Here is an 18,350-nt window from a genome sequence, read left to right as displayed (position 1 = left end):
GTTAAGGCCCCTCAAATTCCAATAGAGAACTTTCATTGTTGAGGTTGGAGACCCTTAGTGCCTCCTTTATTTTGATTTTTCCTAAAATTATATTTGACAGGATTTTGTTGAGATGCTACCTTTGAAGCTGCCACAGTTTGTGATGCAATAGAAGAGGATCCTTGTTTTGTTGTTGAAGGCTTTGAGATGATTTTAGACCATGTAGTAGTTGGAATTTGCTCTTCAGTCATTGTACCATCCTTTCTATTGATGTACTTGATAACACTATTTTCCATAGCATTTTCCTCCACAATTTGTAATACTTTTGCTGGAGATAAAGTAACACTATCTTCATGTATTTCAATAATATTTTCAACAACAGTTGTATCTTGTAAAGAACCAAACATCCCTGTAGTAATATTAACTGGATTCAAATGATGACCCACTCCAACAGACTCATTAAAATACATAATAGGAGTTTTACAATTTCCATCTTCTCTTGAAGATATATCTGAAGTAAAACCTTTTGCTTGACTGCTAGAGCTAATTGATGGATCACAAATATCAAACTTCATACTGTGTGGAGTATTAGTGCTTTTTGGTGTAGTCTTAACTGATTGTTTTGGAACTGATTCCTTTGGAAGAGAATTCTTGACCCTGCACTCAATCTTCAGATGCCCAACAATGTTATAGTGGTCACAAAACTTTTGAGGTTTTATTAAGATCACACTTTGCATAAATCCTCCAAACTTGGTTTTAATCCATAGTTTGTTTGGGATTTTGTTTGCAAAATCAATATTCACCAAAACTCTAGCATAATAACCATTATCATAATTCAGAGTTGCCTCATCAACCTTTACTGGAGTTCCTAGAGCTCTGTAGATTGTAAAAAGAGTTTTCTCATTCCAATATTCCAAACTCAGTCCAGGAAGATGAACCCAGACCATTGCTGATGAAGTTCTATGATTTTCTGGCCTAAAATCAGGGATCCAATTTCGAATCCAAAGAACTTGATCTCCAACTTCCCATTTACCAGCCTTAATACTCATTCTATCTTTCTCATTATGAAGTTTAATAGTAAAGAAACCTTTACCTAATGGAATCATTTTACAAGTACCTTCAAGTTTCCATTGATTCTTCAGATTTGAAATAGCTTCTGAAAATTTCAATCGAGCTAAATCCAAACGACCAATTAATGAGAATTTCCAAGCATCACAACGTTCTTCAGTATTATTTATTAGATCAATAGATGGACGATCCACTGGAGAATTACTCAAATCAACAACTGATGAATCCATTTCTGGATTTGAATTTTTTCCGTGAAAGATTAGAAAAACCCTAACTAATGCTTGAATCAAAGAAAAAAGAAGACCGAATGATTTTAATGATGAAGTAAAACACCAATCATTAGATCAAAAGAAAAAACACCTGAAAATTCACCTGAATTAATACTTGGATGCACTGAAAATGAAGATTGACGAAGAAAAAAATTTAACTGAGTCGATCGCCCGATTCGCAGAGCTCCGAGTCAGTCGATTTAATCAATTTCGTTTGAACAATGCCTTTCCACCTGCTAGCTTTTGTGTTGGCTTGCAGAATTATGCCACACATGTCCTCAACGGTTACTGAATGGAAAACTCGGTTAGAAAGCCACTTTATAACCGTATCAACCAACTCCTTTGCTCTGACATGCGTGTGATGCACACAACATGTAACTGACAACCTGAACCAATATACAGTTAACATCGGCCTGAGCCAATGTACAAATATGATGCCGCTACAATCAACTCGGCCTCTGCCAATGTCCAGCTATGATGGTGCTACAATTTTCTCGGCCATGTACTTAGCTCATTTGGATGCCGACATCCGAGTAAAGTCATGCCAATCAAGTCTTGCCTTACTGCTTGGTTCAGCTTCATACTTTAGGTGCATCATTTGCATTCTTTTTACCGAGAAATATACAACAATGTCGCATTTGGCAACGCCACTGTTGCATATGCATTGTCCAAGCCTTGGCCAATGCTTGGGACAATGTCTAAGTCATTCTATGACTATCATTGCATCCCTAATTATTTCCTTGAGCTGGGCTAACCCTGAATCAAGGATATGCATCACTATCACATAATATTGCATGTGCTAAGTAGCATTACTTGTCTCATGGCGCTACATTGCCGTGTTATGCAGATTTATTAACCAAGCCACTGACTTCAGTAATGCGTCATCTTGGCGCTTCACTGTTGGGACCATTAACAAACCTCCCCCATCCAATCTATTCAACGTCCTCGTTGAATGTAAAATCAGCTCAGGGTCTATTGAAGTACTTGTCCTTGTACGCATCTGAGTCATTCTTAGAAATCATAAAACTTGTTTGACCTACATTCTTGCAAAAGCTTTCTTCCTAGTACCATATGACATCACTTAGCTTATGCGCCTTGCCATTAAGCCTATGAATTCCATCTTCACTGTTGCATCGTCGACTATGCTTCAATTCCACTTCCTCGATATCTTAACACCCAAAAGCTATTACAAATATGTTATTATGCCCTTGCATCAGCACACAAATATTTTCTCAGGCATTTCGTGCCTAAGTGTACACGCAAAATAACCAACATATCATCCTGATATGCATGGCTTAGTTTACTGCCTCTAACTCCGACTTATGTTGCAATCTCGCAACTCAAGATGCCTTATTGTAGACTAAGCATTCTTCAATCACTTAGCAACTCACTTATGAAAATACAACTGAAATGAATGATTTTAGACATGACTTAGGATACAATCCACCGTCACTTTGGACAAGATATACTCTTAGCGCGCCTTTAAAACTAACAAGGCTTCACTTGTTCGTTTAAACTGCTACACTTTAATGTAGGGGAAAATCAATATCATGTTCTTCCTAAATACGAGTAAATTTTAACTCATATTCTTGATGGACTTAAATCTTCATTCTTGTTGTGTTACTCCATGCTATCGGTGCCAAATGTTGTCACACTTCCACGTAACTCTCCCATCAGCAAACTCGCTTATGCCACCAACTTCTCTTACTTTGTTTTTGCTTTCAGCGTCTCTTATTATATACTTTGTCTTAGTATACTTGAAGTGCTTCCATAATGAACTAGTTTTATGTTAAGCAAAGAGAGACAAGGTTTTTGCTTAAACACCACATTCATTCATTGTACTAACCTTACATAAGAGACTTAGGACTCTTTCCAATTTACACCATAGGCCAACACATAGCCTTACTGAAATCACACCAACAAACAAAGCAAATACATCAACACTCACTTCTCTATCTTTTAAGACCATAATGTTAGTAACACCCAACTTAAACTTCAAACAGATAAATGCTAAAGCTTCCATACTTCAGTAAACCTTGCAGGTTCAGGCACTTGCAAACAACACTGCAATGCCCCTGCTTTGTAGATAAATCATTCACGACGAACAATGGATACTAAGATCCATAGGATATCCAAACTCCTAATGAGTCTCATCTAAGCTTTCTTCGAATGAGCGGACAAGGGAAAACTCACTTGCTGTCACACCCCACTAATTCTGGCACTAGAACCTAGCACAGAATCACGGAGCGACACTATTGTAGGTCCAGATTTTTCCTTTTAAAATAAGAATACTTTAGAACTAAGAAAGAAAATTCAATAAATATTTTTAATAATTAAAATACCTACAAAACAATTTTAAATGATTACAATCCATAATTAAAGTAATAAAAAATTCAATTAAAACACATCGACGATATAAAAATACTAATCCCCAAATCCCCGTGATAAATTATACGTTCTTATCTTCAGCTAGTATTTATGTGGAATGAGAGGGAGAAAGGGGTGAGCACAACATCCCAGTAGGAAATCTCCAAAACTAATATAGTGCATCGGAAAAACAAACCAAACAATGCATCAAAAGCATAATTAAGTAGCTGCATTTTTTTAACAATTAATTTACTGATTTCTGTTTCGATCTTTTACTCATTCAACACTCCAAATTTAAGTACTAAATATCTTAAATTATTTTAGAACATTTTATTAATTTTCGTTCAACCAAATATCACTTAGCAGTGTCTTTATGTGTGTTCCAAACTTCGTAACTTTTAGATATTTCTCACATTATTGTCTTAACTAGACTTTTCCAACAAATCCTTAGAATTATGATTTCCGGAATGTCAAAATAGTGCACATTATTTCTAGCAGCGGCACACACTATTTGAATAGCTATGGTCCTGAACTCAACAAGCTCGAAAACCCCAATTTTTATCCATGGACCGCATCCCAAATCATAAACCTTTAGAGAACTCCATATCATTATCCATTGACCGCATCCCAAATCATAATCAACCTATAATTTTCCGCCGGTGCTCACAAGGTATTTCTTTCGATTGTGGTCCTGATCTCTTGGCTCTAATATCATCTACTCCACCGATGCAACGAACTATTTGAATAGTCGAGGCCCTGCTCTCTTAGCAAGTAGATTACCCAAAATTTACTATACTAACGACCAACTATTATTCCTCATACCAAAATATTACCATTAATTTATATTTTACTTGAAATTAATATCTCATCTAATTTTCCATAAGTAATTTTCTCAACATAGGCCCAATTTTTAACTCTTTTAGCTTATTTACTTTTGTTATTAAACCTGACTTTAATTATTAGTGCATTGTTACTGTTAAGCAACATGATAGTGGATCATGCTATACCTGCTAAGATCAACTTTTTTTTCTTGTCCTTGTTTAACAAATTAAGATGCACATTCCAAGTACATTTGTAAATCAAAATTTCTTTTGTATTTACGTAAAAGAGTCGGTGGTTGAAACGACAAGGTAGAGAAATCAGAGGATTTTCTTATTATGAAAAACTTGGTTACAAAATCTTATTCTCTTAGGCTAAATAGGAAGATGACTAAAAACATATTTGCTAGCATTAACTCAAAATAATATCTTTCCTAACTATTGTACTTCCTAACCATATAAACAGTATATACATAAATATACAATATCTCCTAATACTCCCCCTCAAGTTGGAGCATGGAGATCGCGAATGCCCAACTTGCGAAGAAATAGCTCAAACTGAGGACGACCCAAAGCTTTGGTGAAAATGTCTGCAAGCTGAGCGGTTGTGCGAACATGAGAAGTAATAATAGCGTCAGACTGAATTTGATCTCGTACATAATGACAATCAATCTCAATATGTTTTGTGCGTTCATGAAAAACAGGATTAGCAGCAATATGAAGTTCGGATTGACTGCAACAATAAAGACGCATAGGCTGAGAGTGAAGCACACCTAGAGATTTCAATAATTCCTTTAACCACGTGAGTTCACTACAAGTATGAGCCATATAACGGTACCCGGCTTCAGCAGAAGAACGAGGTACTGCTTGCTGCTTCTTTGTCCTCCAAGATGTAGGTGAGCCTCCCCAAAAAATAAAATAACCAGTAAGCGAATGACGACTAAGTGGGTAGGAGGCCCAATCAGAATCACAATAAGCAGTAAGTTGGAGAGCACTATCCTTATGTAAAACAATCCTTTGACCCGGATGTCCCTTTAGATAACAAAGAACTCGAAGAGCATCTTCCCAATGAGATACCCGAGGATACTGGATAAATTGAGCCAACACATGCACCGAGTAACACAATTCAGGACGTGTAATTGTCAAATAAATCAAACGTCCAATAAGCCAACGATACTGAGATGAGTCAGAATAGAGATGTCCATCATCTAGAGCTAGACGATGATGTTGATCAATGGGTGAAGAAGCTGGTTTGGCTCTAAGAAGTCCAGTCTCAGACAGAATATCCAAGGTGTATTTCCATTGAGATAAAAACAAACCATCAGCTCCTCGAGACATTTCAATACCAAGAAAATACTTGAGATTGCCCAAATCTTTCATATGAAAGTAACGACTTAAATATGCTTTAAAAACAGTAACAGCAGCGGAATTATTCCCAGCGATAAAATCATCCACATAGACAAGTACATTAATTGAGTTCTCACCTCGTCGTAGGGTAAATAGAGAGTAATCAGCATAAGACTGTACAAATCCAAAAGCCTTAAGAGCACATGCAAGCTTAGCAAACCAATTACGAGGAGCTTGACGAAGACCATACAAAGATTTATGGAGTAGACACACTTTACCAGGATATTTAGTCGAATATCCTGGAGGAAGTCGCATATATACTTCCTCATCAAGATCCCCATGTAGAAAAGAATTATGAACATCTATTTGATGTAACTCCCAATCACGAGCAACTGCGACTGCTAAAAATGTTCTAATATAAACCATTTTAGTTACGGGAGCAAATGTTTCATGATAATCCATCCCTTCAACTTGTTTATTACCAAGAACAACCAAGCGAGTCTTGTACCGCTCGACACTACCATCGGAATTATATTTAATTTTGTAAACCCATTTACAACCAATAGCTTTCTTCCCTGGCTGCAGATCAGTAATAGATAACGTACCATTCTTATTAAGAGCACCAATTTCCTTAGACATAGATACGCGCCAAACCGGAAGACGAACAACTTCTGCATAACTCGTAGGTTCTTTAAGAGTAGTTATCGCCGCCAAAAAACGAGTATGATTAGCAGAAAATTTTGCACAAGACACGTAATTAGATATGGGATAAGACGTACCTGAGGACGTTGAATAATGGGAATGGAGGATCCGGGGTCTATATATTTGACAGTATTACGTATATAATCCTTTAACTGGGTATTAGGAAGCCGAGACCGAACACTTCTTCGGATTGTTTTATCATAAATGTCACTGATAGCAGCCTGTCTGTCGGTAGAAGGCAATAAAACTTCATCGGAAATATTATCAGGTATGTGTGCACTGTCAGGCACTAAACCTGCATCAGAAGACCACCCTGCCAGTGACTCCATCAGGTGAGTTAAAAACATCACCGTCTGACCCCGTCGGTGAAGGTACAACACGCGGGACAGTATCATAATGTTCTGCACATGGGACGACATCAGAAGTGACCTCCCTTGTCACATTTTGTGATGGTATAGCAGTGACGCCTGGACTCCCGTTAGAAGCAACGCCACCTGTCACGTTTTGAGAAGGAATAGTAGTGACTCCTGGACTTCCGACAGAAATGACTCTGCCCGTCACGTTTTGAGAAGGTGTAGCAGGGACGCTTGTAGTTCTTTCACCCGTGACCTGTTGAATGTTAACAGTTTCTGAAATATTAACTCTATCAGACGACAGTAAATCTGTCTGTGTTGCTATCTCATGAACCTTCTTATTCGGTCTTGTACAGTCTCCCGAAGCTGATATCCCTGCAGTTCTGCCACGTTCTTGTAGATGGTGGATTTTCGACAAAGGGTAGAATTGTAAAACTATATTCCAGATTCGGCAACCGGATGAGTATTGAGGCTCATGTCTCTCATCAAAGCATGAAAGCTCATGCCATAAAATCTCTGACTGAGAAGGCTGTCTCTCAGAGTACATGTAGATGTGTAGTCTCTCAGCTGAGGCCACGACACATCTCATGAATACTGAGCAATTTCAGTAATTACTCCGGATCTGGGAATCGGATGAGTATCGAGACTCATGTCTCTATGCATGAAATCTCATACCACCTCTGATGGAGAAAGTCTCTCAGAGAAGACGTAGATGTGTAGTCTCTCAGCTGAGGCCACGACACATCTCATACTGTATAGATCGAAAGATTGGGCGGCTCCTAGACAACATGTCTGCTAGTATAGAGCGACAACGTCTTCGGGATGTAACCAAGTTTTCCCCGCCTATGAAAGAGGAATAGGACACTCCAGCAAGTTCATATTGCTCAACCCTCAGATAATTAATGCTCCTAGACAGGAAACCCTTCTAGTATAGAGCCACCAATTAATTATCTTAAATCGTCTGAATATCCAGCAATATTCTACGAGCCATCGCCTGAATATCTAGCAATATTCTACGAGTCGTCAATCAATCGCCTGAATATCCAGCAATATTCTACGATTCCTCGTTATATTTCGTTACTTCAATCTGTGGTTCTTCCTAGCAGAATTCCACAGGTTAGTAATAAATATTCAACGAAACAGGCATCTGAGCATCGAATAAGCCCTGACAAAAATGGTGCAAGTGTAAATAGCGGATAATGCACAGACCAGCATTTTGAATGCACGAACGAGCATTTCAAAAAAAAAAAACGAACGAGGAACCTATGCAAAATAGGAAGGGAAAATAATAATAATAAAATATTAAGCAAAAGCGCCAGGGGACTACGCTCACCAGCCGGCCAGTCATGCGGTGACTAATCTCGCGCCCAATTTTATATTTTATCATATTTTTACTATCTTCACGATCTCATGAAAATCCTCTTGTTCGGGCAAATTTCCTTTATTTCAAAGAAATTATCTAAATCACATGATTTTATCAAAAATAATAAAATTAGGGAAAGGTGTCGCGGGACCGAGCACCAACCGGCCATGTCTTGGCCGTGGCCGGTCCCACACCTGACGTCCCATTATTTTATTATTCCTTCACAAATTATGAAAATTCTTTGATTTTATGAATTTTCCCTAAAATCATGAAAATTACCTAATTTCATGTATTTTTATCTAAATCACATGATTTTATCAAAAATAATAAAATTAAGGAAAGGTGTCGCGGTACCGCCGGCCGGACGGTCATGCCTTGGCCGTGGCCGGTCCCACACCTCACGTCCCATTATTTTATTATTCCTTTTCAAATTATGAAAATTCCTTGATTTTATGAATTTTCCTTAAAATTACCTAATTTCATGTATTTTCTCTAAAATCATGGAAAATATTAAAAAATTAGGAAAACTTGTGGGATCGGGATCTAGCCGGCCGGCCATGCCCTAACCGGTCCCACACGCCCATTATTTTATTATTATTTGGTGTTTTGTTTCCTGATTTCAACAAAATATCTTGGTTTTCAACAAATCCCTTTGATTTTATGAAAATTATCTAAAATCATCAAAATTACATAAAATTGGGAAGAGTGCCTTGGGACCCGCGCCCATTGGCCGGCCGGCCATTGCCGGTCCCACACTCCCATTCCCTATTTTATATTTTCATTTATGTCTCTCATCTCATGGAAGTTCCCTAATTTCGCCAAACTCTCCAGTTTCATGGAATTTCCCTTAAATCAGAGAAAAATACATAAAATCACATAAAACTGGGAAAAGCATGTGGGACCACGTGTCAGCCGGCCGGCCATGCCCTAGCCGTGGTCGGTCCCACACCTTGTGATTCCTTGTTTATTTATTATTTTCATCATCTCATGTATTTTTTCCAGTATCAGCAAAGCCATGGATTTTTCATATTTTCTCCAAATGTTGCTCAAACGTGCACCACAAAATATCAAAATTCTCAGGACTGAAGCACGGACATCATGGTGACACGGGCACGTCCCCTTGACCGACCAAGGGTGACCCTGAGGCTTGCAAACAGCTGGTCCCGCATGTTTTAATGATTTTAACCTAATTTGCTCAGTTGCTCATATTAGGTTCGAACTCTTTCCAAACAATTGGAAGTTCACTCAAACGACCATCTACTGGTCCCACGACCACCATGAGACGGTCTCATGACCTCTTGGTCGGTCCCTCATATTTTCTACATCAGGTTTTATGATTTGTCGCTCACACGAGCATTATTTCAGTAAATGATTAAATCAACATTTAATCATTCTTTCACCAACTGGTCCTCAAGAGACTTTGGTATTTTTGCTCATTCGAGCATTTGGGCGTTATATGGTGAACCCGTCATCCCATGTAGCCGGTCCTATGTGATTTGCAGTAAATCATCATCTCGGTAAAATTAGGGTTTTGAATCCAGAATTCTGCAGAAACGTGATTCTGATCGAACACTCTGATAATTTTATGTATTCCATGATTAACATTCGTATTTATTTTGCTAGACTCAACAGTCAGTAACTTAAATTAATATTTTATTTGGTCCAGCTACCAAAAATTCATCAAAAGAACAATATTTGTTCAAACTAGCAATATTTGCTCGAACTAGCAATATTCGCTCGAACCGGAAATATTTACTCAATTAGCAATATTCGCTCAGTCTAGCAATATTTGCTCAAATCAAAGAATATTGGTTCAACTATCAATATTCAACAATTTAACAACACAGTTTTGCTCGTCTTAGGTTATGATGATACCTCGTCTCAGCAGACACATTAAATTCATGAGTTTCGAAACATTTGATAATCATGTTCAACTCAGCAATACATGGACCCATCGTCCCATAAAGTCAGCAACTGACTCCACAATCACTAGATTTCAATCGTGTCACATGGGGGATACTAACTAGGGTTTTGGTCTTGCGGTCTACGGCACGTATGTTCACCCACGATGAGAATGTGGGTAAGTCGTGCAATCAGTTGGAAGAGTCAGCAAAGTAGTGGGTGGAAAGTTAACCAAGTCTCCGCACGATGAGTAATTGGTTTTAACACAATTTCCCCATTTCCACTCTCTGATTCCAGCAACTGTCACACTTCATGGGATCATGGTGTTTCCAACTACGGCATTATAAAATGTCTCTGAATCCTGATTGAAAAGACAGAAGTTTTCGAACACTCGAACAACATTCGCCAAGACGAGAAATTTCTCATCAAAGTTCATACATACAATCTTGCGTCTACACGAACTCATAGAAATTACTCTCAATTGAGCAAAATTCAATCATTCAGAGCATTTTCACGCTGAATTCACAACACACCTACAATCTCAGATCACCATTGATCTCACGTATTTCTCAGATTCCCTCCTACATATCAACCCATCCTCTCTTGTGACCGAATTGACTCTGGAACGGCCATTGTTCTTGGTTTAGGCCGGGGTCTTACATATTGATCTCTCGAACTTAAAGCACTCCCTTCTTGCAGTGCTTCTGTGTAAGGTTCAACATTTCTCTCGGTTCAAGGAGTCTCCACACGGTCGACTCTTCAATTCCGTAAAAGCCGGCAAATCGTTTTCCCCCACTCACAGTTCTGTACTGGCTGGTACCCCATCAGAATTTTCCGTCCTTGCACTTTCCGCAGAAATCACCGACCAGTCTTCCAACCTTAATTGGCATTGTTCATTATTATTATCTTCATTATTGTCATTATTTTCCGAGGAAATAACCGTGTAAGGAAACTTATCTTCAAAGAAAATAACATCACGAGACACAAAAAATTGTTTCGTTTCCAAATCAAATAACCTCCAACCTTTTTTTCCATGAGGATAACCAAAAAAAAATACAACGACGACTTCGTGGATTAGACTTATTTCGATCACGAGGTATAATACTTGCATAACACAAACATCCAAATACTCGAAAATGAGTATAAATAGGGGACTTTACATGTAACAATTCATACGGAGTTTTTCCATTGAGCAAGGGAGTAAGCGTGCGAATAATAAGATGAGCAGCATTTAAGATACATTCACCCCAAAACTGAAGAGGTAAATTTGCTTGAAATCGTAAAACACGCCCCACATTCAATATATGATGATGTTTACGTTCAACTCGCCCATTTTTCTATGGTGTATCCACACATGAAGTTTGAAATTCTATACCATGTTTAGCAAAGAAAGGAATTAATGGAAGAAATTCCGTACCATTATCACTGCGCACCTTCTTAACTTGTCTATCAAATTGTGTCTTCGCTATAGCACAAAAATTCTGAAAATTTTGCACCACCTCAGTTTTCTGTGCCACTAAATAAACCAAAACACAGCGAGAATAATCGTCGACAATGGGAAGAAAATAATGTGCGCCACAAGAAGATGGAGTACAATAAGGTACCCACAGATCAAAATGAACTAAATCGAATAAGTCGTCAGCTTTATTCTCACTAACAGGAAAAGTAGTCCGAGTTTGTTTAGCCTTAAAGGAAATATCACACGGTTCATTAAGAAATTTCTGACAATCAACTTTATTCATACCCGGAAGTAAAGAAACCACCTTATTAGACGCATGACTTAAACGTTTATGCCACAAACAACAATCTTCTCCAATAGATATCTGATTTTCCATGATAGGCGTTCCACTGTGGTAGATATAGACCTCATATCGTTCCTCACCCACTCCAATCACCGTCCTCGTAGTGCGGTCATGTATCACACAAAACTTATCAGTCAAAGTGACAATACATCTCAAATCTATTATTAAACATGCTAAAGAAATCAAATTGCAGTGGAGATCAGGAACGAATAAAACACGAAATAATTTTATATTTTTTTCAAACACCACGGTGCCTTCGCATGGAGCATGACAGTATGTGCCATTCGGAAGCTTCACGGAAGAAAAACCTATTTCATGAGTCTTAAACAAAAACTATTTACTTCCTGTCATATGTCGTGAAGCTCCTGTATCAAGTATCCATTTACCAGAAATCTTCTTCTTCGAATTATTATTCGAAGTTTTCACCATTTTCACAATGGTTTCCTATTGGGTATCAGTAAGAATATCAGCAAGATCCAGTCGATCTTGTGACGATAGAAATCCTCCACCGGAGTTAGTGGTTGTGATCGCTAAATTAGCAACAACAGCCATGGTATCAATCTTCAGCACAAATTTCTGATTTTAAAATTTAAAAAATAGATAATTATGTCTTTTCTGGTTCAGATGCCATGAAACGACAAGGTAGATAAATCAAAAGATTTTCTTATTATGAAAAACTTGGTTACGAAATCTGTGTTCCCTTAGGCTAAATAGGAAGATGACTAAAAACATATTTGCTAGAATTAACTCAAAATAATATCTTTCCTAACTATTATATTTCCTAACCATATAAACAATATATACATAAATATACAATATCTCCTAATAGTGGTTTATCATGAGAGTAATGCTAGCAAGATGACATAGAAAATTAACAGTGACATTAGTGTCACCAGAGAAGATTTAATTTAAGACAAAGAGTCCTTCACATGGACTCATAAAGGTTAGGTTACACTTTTGTTTTGAAAGTAAACATCTATTTTTGGTTGTTAAGCTTTTGTCGGCTTTGAAGATGTGTGGCTATAAAAGAAAAACAAGATACCAGATTTCTCTTTGAATTCCTTCAAAAAAAATCACGCATTTGGGTTGTGTAAAACGAAATCAGATCAAAACTCATTTTTATATGCAATATCATGGTGATGGATTTAAAACTTACTCTTCTAAACATTTCGGCATTATAATTCATAGCATACGTATCAAAACGAATATCAGTCATCATACTATATAATGAAAAATCCAAACAAACATCGTTAATGCTAAAATAAATTTTAGTTTGTATTACACGAAAATTTCCTACACATCAAAAGGTAGAGATACGATGCAAACGTAACCCATGCAAAAATAGTTTAGTTTTTAATATTACGTAGAAACCTCTACCTCGAAATCGCTTAGACGCAAAAGAAAGCTAACATATTTTGGAAATCCTTCGTGGAAAACTTGACAGGATCCGCCTCCCGAAACATTTTGCATTATACACTTCCTCGAGCCAAATAGGCTTAGTTTTCTTTTGATTTTTAAGTAAAGCTATGGAACACAGATGGGACCAAAAGCAAAAGAGATAGTAATGATGGTTGTTGTATCTTAGGTTTTGTGTTTTCACTTGAGAACAAAAATAAAAGGAAGGGAAAAGAAAATGCTAGGTTTCTTTCTCTAAGTTTGAAACGGCACATATGTATTTGCATATTTAGGTTAAGGAGGAAACTTTATTGGGTTCACGTAAAATATTGAATAGTATCATGACGGGTTGACTAAAAGTCAACTTGGTATATTTAAAAAAAGATAACTATATTAAAATATTAGGATAACAATGTATTGGTTTTTGTTTCTTCCCCTCTTTGTTATTTTACTTGGATTTTATTTAGAAAATACACCATAAATATATATATATATATACTCATTTTTATTGAAAGTTGGTTTTGATAGAAGCGCATTTCGAAAAGACAGCTTATGACATTCTTACCATCTTGAAAAGGATTTCGTCCTCGAAGTCTTCGTAACAGACTTCCAAGCAGTTTCCAAAATTTTAATTTTATTTCAATTATTGAACCTATAATAATCAATATATATTTTTATGATAATGATTTATTCATTTACCCCCTTCCCAGAATTAAACGAAAAGTGCGAGACGACATTTCAACACTTTGAAAACATTGAGAAAATCTCTTAAATCGTTCGATCAGTCAAAACAAAACTGACACTACGTACAACAAAGTTCAAATTTTAGAAAACACACGATTTTGGATAATGGCAAGTCCATCATATGCACAGTCCGAGTAAATCGGAGCCATGCTCTGATACTAACTTGTCACACCCTACTAATTCTGGAATTAGATCCTAGCACAGAATCACGGAGCGGCACTATCGTAGGCACAAATTTTTCCTTTTAAAATAAGAATACTTTAGAGTGTTAATGATAAAATATCCCTTGTTCTGATGGACTTCAAAAGTATCCTTATCACATAATAAATATATCCCTCTCCATCTGTAAGCCCGTCAAGGGTCCACTAATGTTTTTCATCGTTCCAAATTTACCCTCCCTATCTTCTATTCCTACTTTATCTTTTATTCCTTCTTTATTTATCGATGAATTTCCCCGAAACATTAAAACTCTATTCATCTCCACCGCCATCAACTCCGTCGCCACCATCACCACCTCCATCTCCTACCGTCACGAAAAATCCATCGAACCAAACTCCACCACCATCATCTCTAGTACCGCCTCCTACTCCATTGGATCTACATGTTCCATAATCAGCTCCATCACTACTTAGAAAAACTTAAATCTGGTGATGAATCAACGAGAAAATAATCTTCAAAACCTAATTTCGAGAATCAGATCATTATATTCATTTTGGGTTCAACTCGATCCGAATTGAAGAACGAAATCGTCATCAATAATTGGATCTGTAGATTCAATCATCAAAACGGATAAAAAGGTAAGGTTTATCTTTGATTTTCATTGTAATTAGTGTTGATAATTAATCTTTGAATTTCAAAATGTAAAGAAGACAAATTAAAATGATAAATTTAAGATGTATGGAAGATAACTTTTTTGGTTAATTTGATGATTTATGCATAGATTTTTGCAATTTGTGCTTAACAATCTCTATGTAAGGTGGTGGTGGTGGTGTTGGTGGCGGTTGTTGGGAGATGGTGGTGGTGGTAATTATTTCATGCTTCCAATGAAAACGGGTAACAAATGATGGTGTTGGTGGTGATTTTATGGGTTCGGTATGTCACCACAGTGTAACTAACGGTGTTGTTGGTGGTGGACTTGGTTTGGAAGATAAATTGGAAGTGATACTAGTTGTAACATAGGATTAGGTGGTGGAGCATGAGGTTCTTATGTGGTGGTATGATAAGTATCTAGTTTATATTGAGTTGGTTTGCATTTTTGACTTAATTTTTGAAAGTTAGTGCAATATCATAATTTTGATTTTTATTGTGCAGGCATTGTGATCAACTGATGCTTCATTTAAGCCTATATATGTATCGATTGGCCACTGATAGCTTGATAGTGGAATTAATTATGTGAAGTACCTGCAAGTATCGAGTTCCAGATTCTGTACGTTAGGTAACTTTTACCTCGACTACTGCAATATGGAGTATTCGTTACCTCAATGATAGTAATCACTCATAAGCCGAAAGACAAACTTGTAGCTTTAGTTTGTGTAATGCATGGGCATTGGTTTTTTTCTCAATTATTATAGATTTTTATATTTTTCTTCCTAGATAAATAAAAGTATCTTCGGTTGACGTTAACCATTGATTATGCTTTTGTAGTTTCATTGATTTTGTTTTTTATTGATTAAACTAACAGCCCGTTCGTTTGGGAGAATTAGAATTCTAGGAATTCAATTATGGGGTATTCCAATCCAAAAAATTCATGTTCGGTTGAGATAATTCAATTACCTTTGTTATTACCACGGAATCCAATTTCATTGCATCATTAGACCAATGCAATGGAAATCTATCATTTTGGATGGAATTGGATTCATAGAAATTGAAATTCCCAATTATATAGAGTTCATTTGCCCCGTTCGGTTCAAAGAATTGAGCGCATTTCCTAGGAATTGGATTCCTACGATTCTAATTTTCCCAACTGAAATAAGTGCTTGTGTGTTATATATCAGTACATTGCATACAAATATTTGTATTCTTTTTACTGTGCACATATGACATGTTGAAAGGAATTAAATTTAGGATTCAGTTTTGTGTTCTTAGTTTGTGTTCTTAGTTTGAGTGTGAAGTTTTGTGTTCTTAGTTTGTGTTATTACATCGCTACAGATGATAATCAATTTTTGTTGTTTATATGTTTTTTATGGGATCAATAGTTGCTGATCCAATTTATGGATCAACTACGGTTGTTGACCCAATTTTTTATGGGATCAACTACTATTGTTGATCCGATCAACTCCTATTGTTGACAACATATCCTTGGATTAGTATAATCATGCTTGTAGTTTAAATCATGTAATGCTTGTAGTTTAAATTTCTTCCAATGTTGAACTTGTATTGCAATGGTAGCATGACTGACTCCATGTCGGATGATGCGTGTTCGACTCACGCCAAGTTCACTCCATTTGCATGGATCAACTTTCATTATGATACAATTTAGGGGATCAACTACCATTGTTGATCCCCTAAATTGGATCAATTTCTACTGTTGATCCTTTTTTTTGGATCAACTACCATTGTTGATCCCCTAAATTGGATCAACTTTTACTGTTGGTTCTATTTTTTATTTGGATCAACTACTGTTGTTGATACAAAAATATCTGAACCAGTGGCGATGGCGGCGGTGGTGGTGGCGGCGACGGTGGCGGCGACGGACTAGTGGTGGTGGAGGACTGGTGGTGGAGGACTGGTGGTGGAATATTAGTAGTGGTGGTGGTTGGTAGGTAGTGGTTGTTGAACGGTGGTGGTGGAATGGTAGTTGAATGTTGGTGGTGGTGGTGCTAGCGGTGGTGGTGAAGTGTTAGAGGAAGAAATTTGTTCCATTTTGAAATAAAGAAAAATATTACATGCGTGAGGGTATTAAGGTAATCTAATTTTAAATGGATAAGGTTATTAAAAAGTAGGGACATATTTATTGTTGTATAAGGATATATTTATTGGGTTTCAAAAGTAAGGAGATGTAAATAATGTACCCTACTTTAGAACTACGAAAGAAAATTCAATAATATTTTGAATAATTAAAATACTTACAAAACAATTTTAAATGATTATAATCCATAACTAAAGTAATCAACAATTCAAGTAAAACACATCGACGATATAAAAATACCGAGCCCCAAATCCCCATGATAAATTATACGTTCTTATTTTCAGTTACTGTTTCTGTAGAAGGAGAGGGAGAAAGGGGTGAGCACAACAGACCAGTAGAAAATCTCCAAAAATAATATAGTGCAGCGGAAAAACAAACCAAACAATACATCAAAAGCACAATTAAGTAGTTGCACTTTTTGAACAATTAACTTACTGGTTTCTGTTTTGATCTTTTACTCATTCAACATTCCAAATTTATGTAGTTGCACTTTTTGAACAATTAACTTACTGGTTTCTGTTTTGATCTTTTACTCATTCAACATTCCAAATTTATGTGTGTTCCAAACTTCGTAATTTTTAGATATTTCTCACTTCATTGTCTTAACTACACTTTTCTAAAAAATCCTTAAATATTTTAGACTTACAACCACTATTTCAAGCAGCGACACACACTATTTGAATAGTTGTGGTGCTGTACTCAACAAACTCGAAAACCCCAATCTTTATCCATGGACCGCAGACCAAATCATAAACCTTTAGACAACTCCATATCATTATCCATTGATCGTAGCCCAAATCATAATCAATCTATACTTGCCCACCGGTGCTCACTAGGTATTTCTTTCTATTGTGGCCCTGATCTCTTGGCTCTAACATCATCTACTGCCCACCGGTGAAACAAATTATTTGAATAATCGTGGTCATGCTCTCTTAGCAAGTAGATTACTTAAATTTACTATACCAACGACCAACTATTATTCCCCAGGCCAAAAGATTATCATTAATTTATCTTTTACTTGAAATTTTCCATAAGTAATTTTCTCGACATATGCCCAATTTTTAAACTAGTTTAATTGGGGGCCCCAAAAAACAATTAGGGGCCTCTCACTAGAGGACAAAAAAGTCATTAAAACCTAATTTGAATCACCCCTTGATCAAAATATTTTTAAATGGCTAATCTGCTCTTGAATGATTAGTATTAAAATTTCATTAAGTTAAGTTAATTAGTGTTGTTAGATTATGTTAGATTAAAATCAGATTTTAGAATCATTTTTTTTTTGAGTTAAGAAGAAAAATATGAGGTTTTAGAGAAAAAATTTGGGATTTTAGAA

The 18,350-nt window shown here is 36.6% G+C and overlaps 1 protein-coding gene and 1 long non-coding RNA gene across 2 annotated transcripts; one reads left to right on the top strand and one right to left on the bottom strand.

Moving 5' to 3' along the window:
• Window positions 1-32: 32 nt before the first annotated feature.
• LOC113316213 lies at window positions 33-1,277 on the bottom strand. Its single transcript, XM_026564431.1, has one exon. It carries the CDS (start codon window positions 1,275-1,277, stop codon window positions 33-35), a length of 1,245 nt encoding a protein of 414 aa, XP_026420216.1.
• Window positions 1,278-14,578: 13,301 nt separating this feature from the next.
• On the top strand, window positions 14,579-15,732 carry LOC113317261. Its single transcript, XR_003343369.1, has 2 exons — window positions 14,579-14,906; window positions 15,421-15,732. It is a non-coding gene; the product is annotated as an uncharacterized LOC113317261 (long non-coding RNA).
• Window positions 15,733-18,350: the final 2,618 nt, after the last annotated feature.

This window comes from Papaver somniferum, chromosome 10 (assembly GCF_003573695.1).
Source record: "Papaver somniferum cultivar HN1 chromosome 10, ASM357369v1, whole genome shotgun sequence".
Lineage (NCBI taxonomy): Eukaryota > Viridiplantae > Streptophyta > Magnoliopsida > Ranunculales > Papaveraceae > Papaver > Papaver somniferum.
The sequence above is the reverse complement of the archived record's forward strand: the minus strand, read 5'-3'. Positions and strand labels throughout refer to the sequence as shown.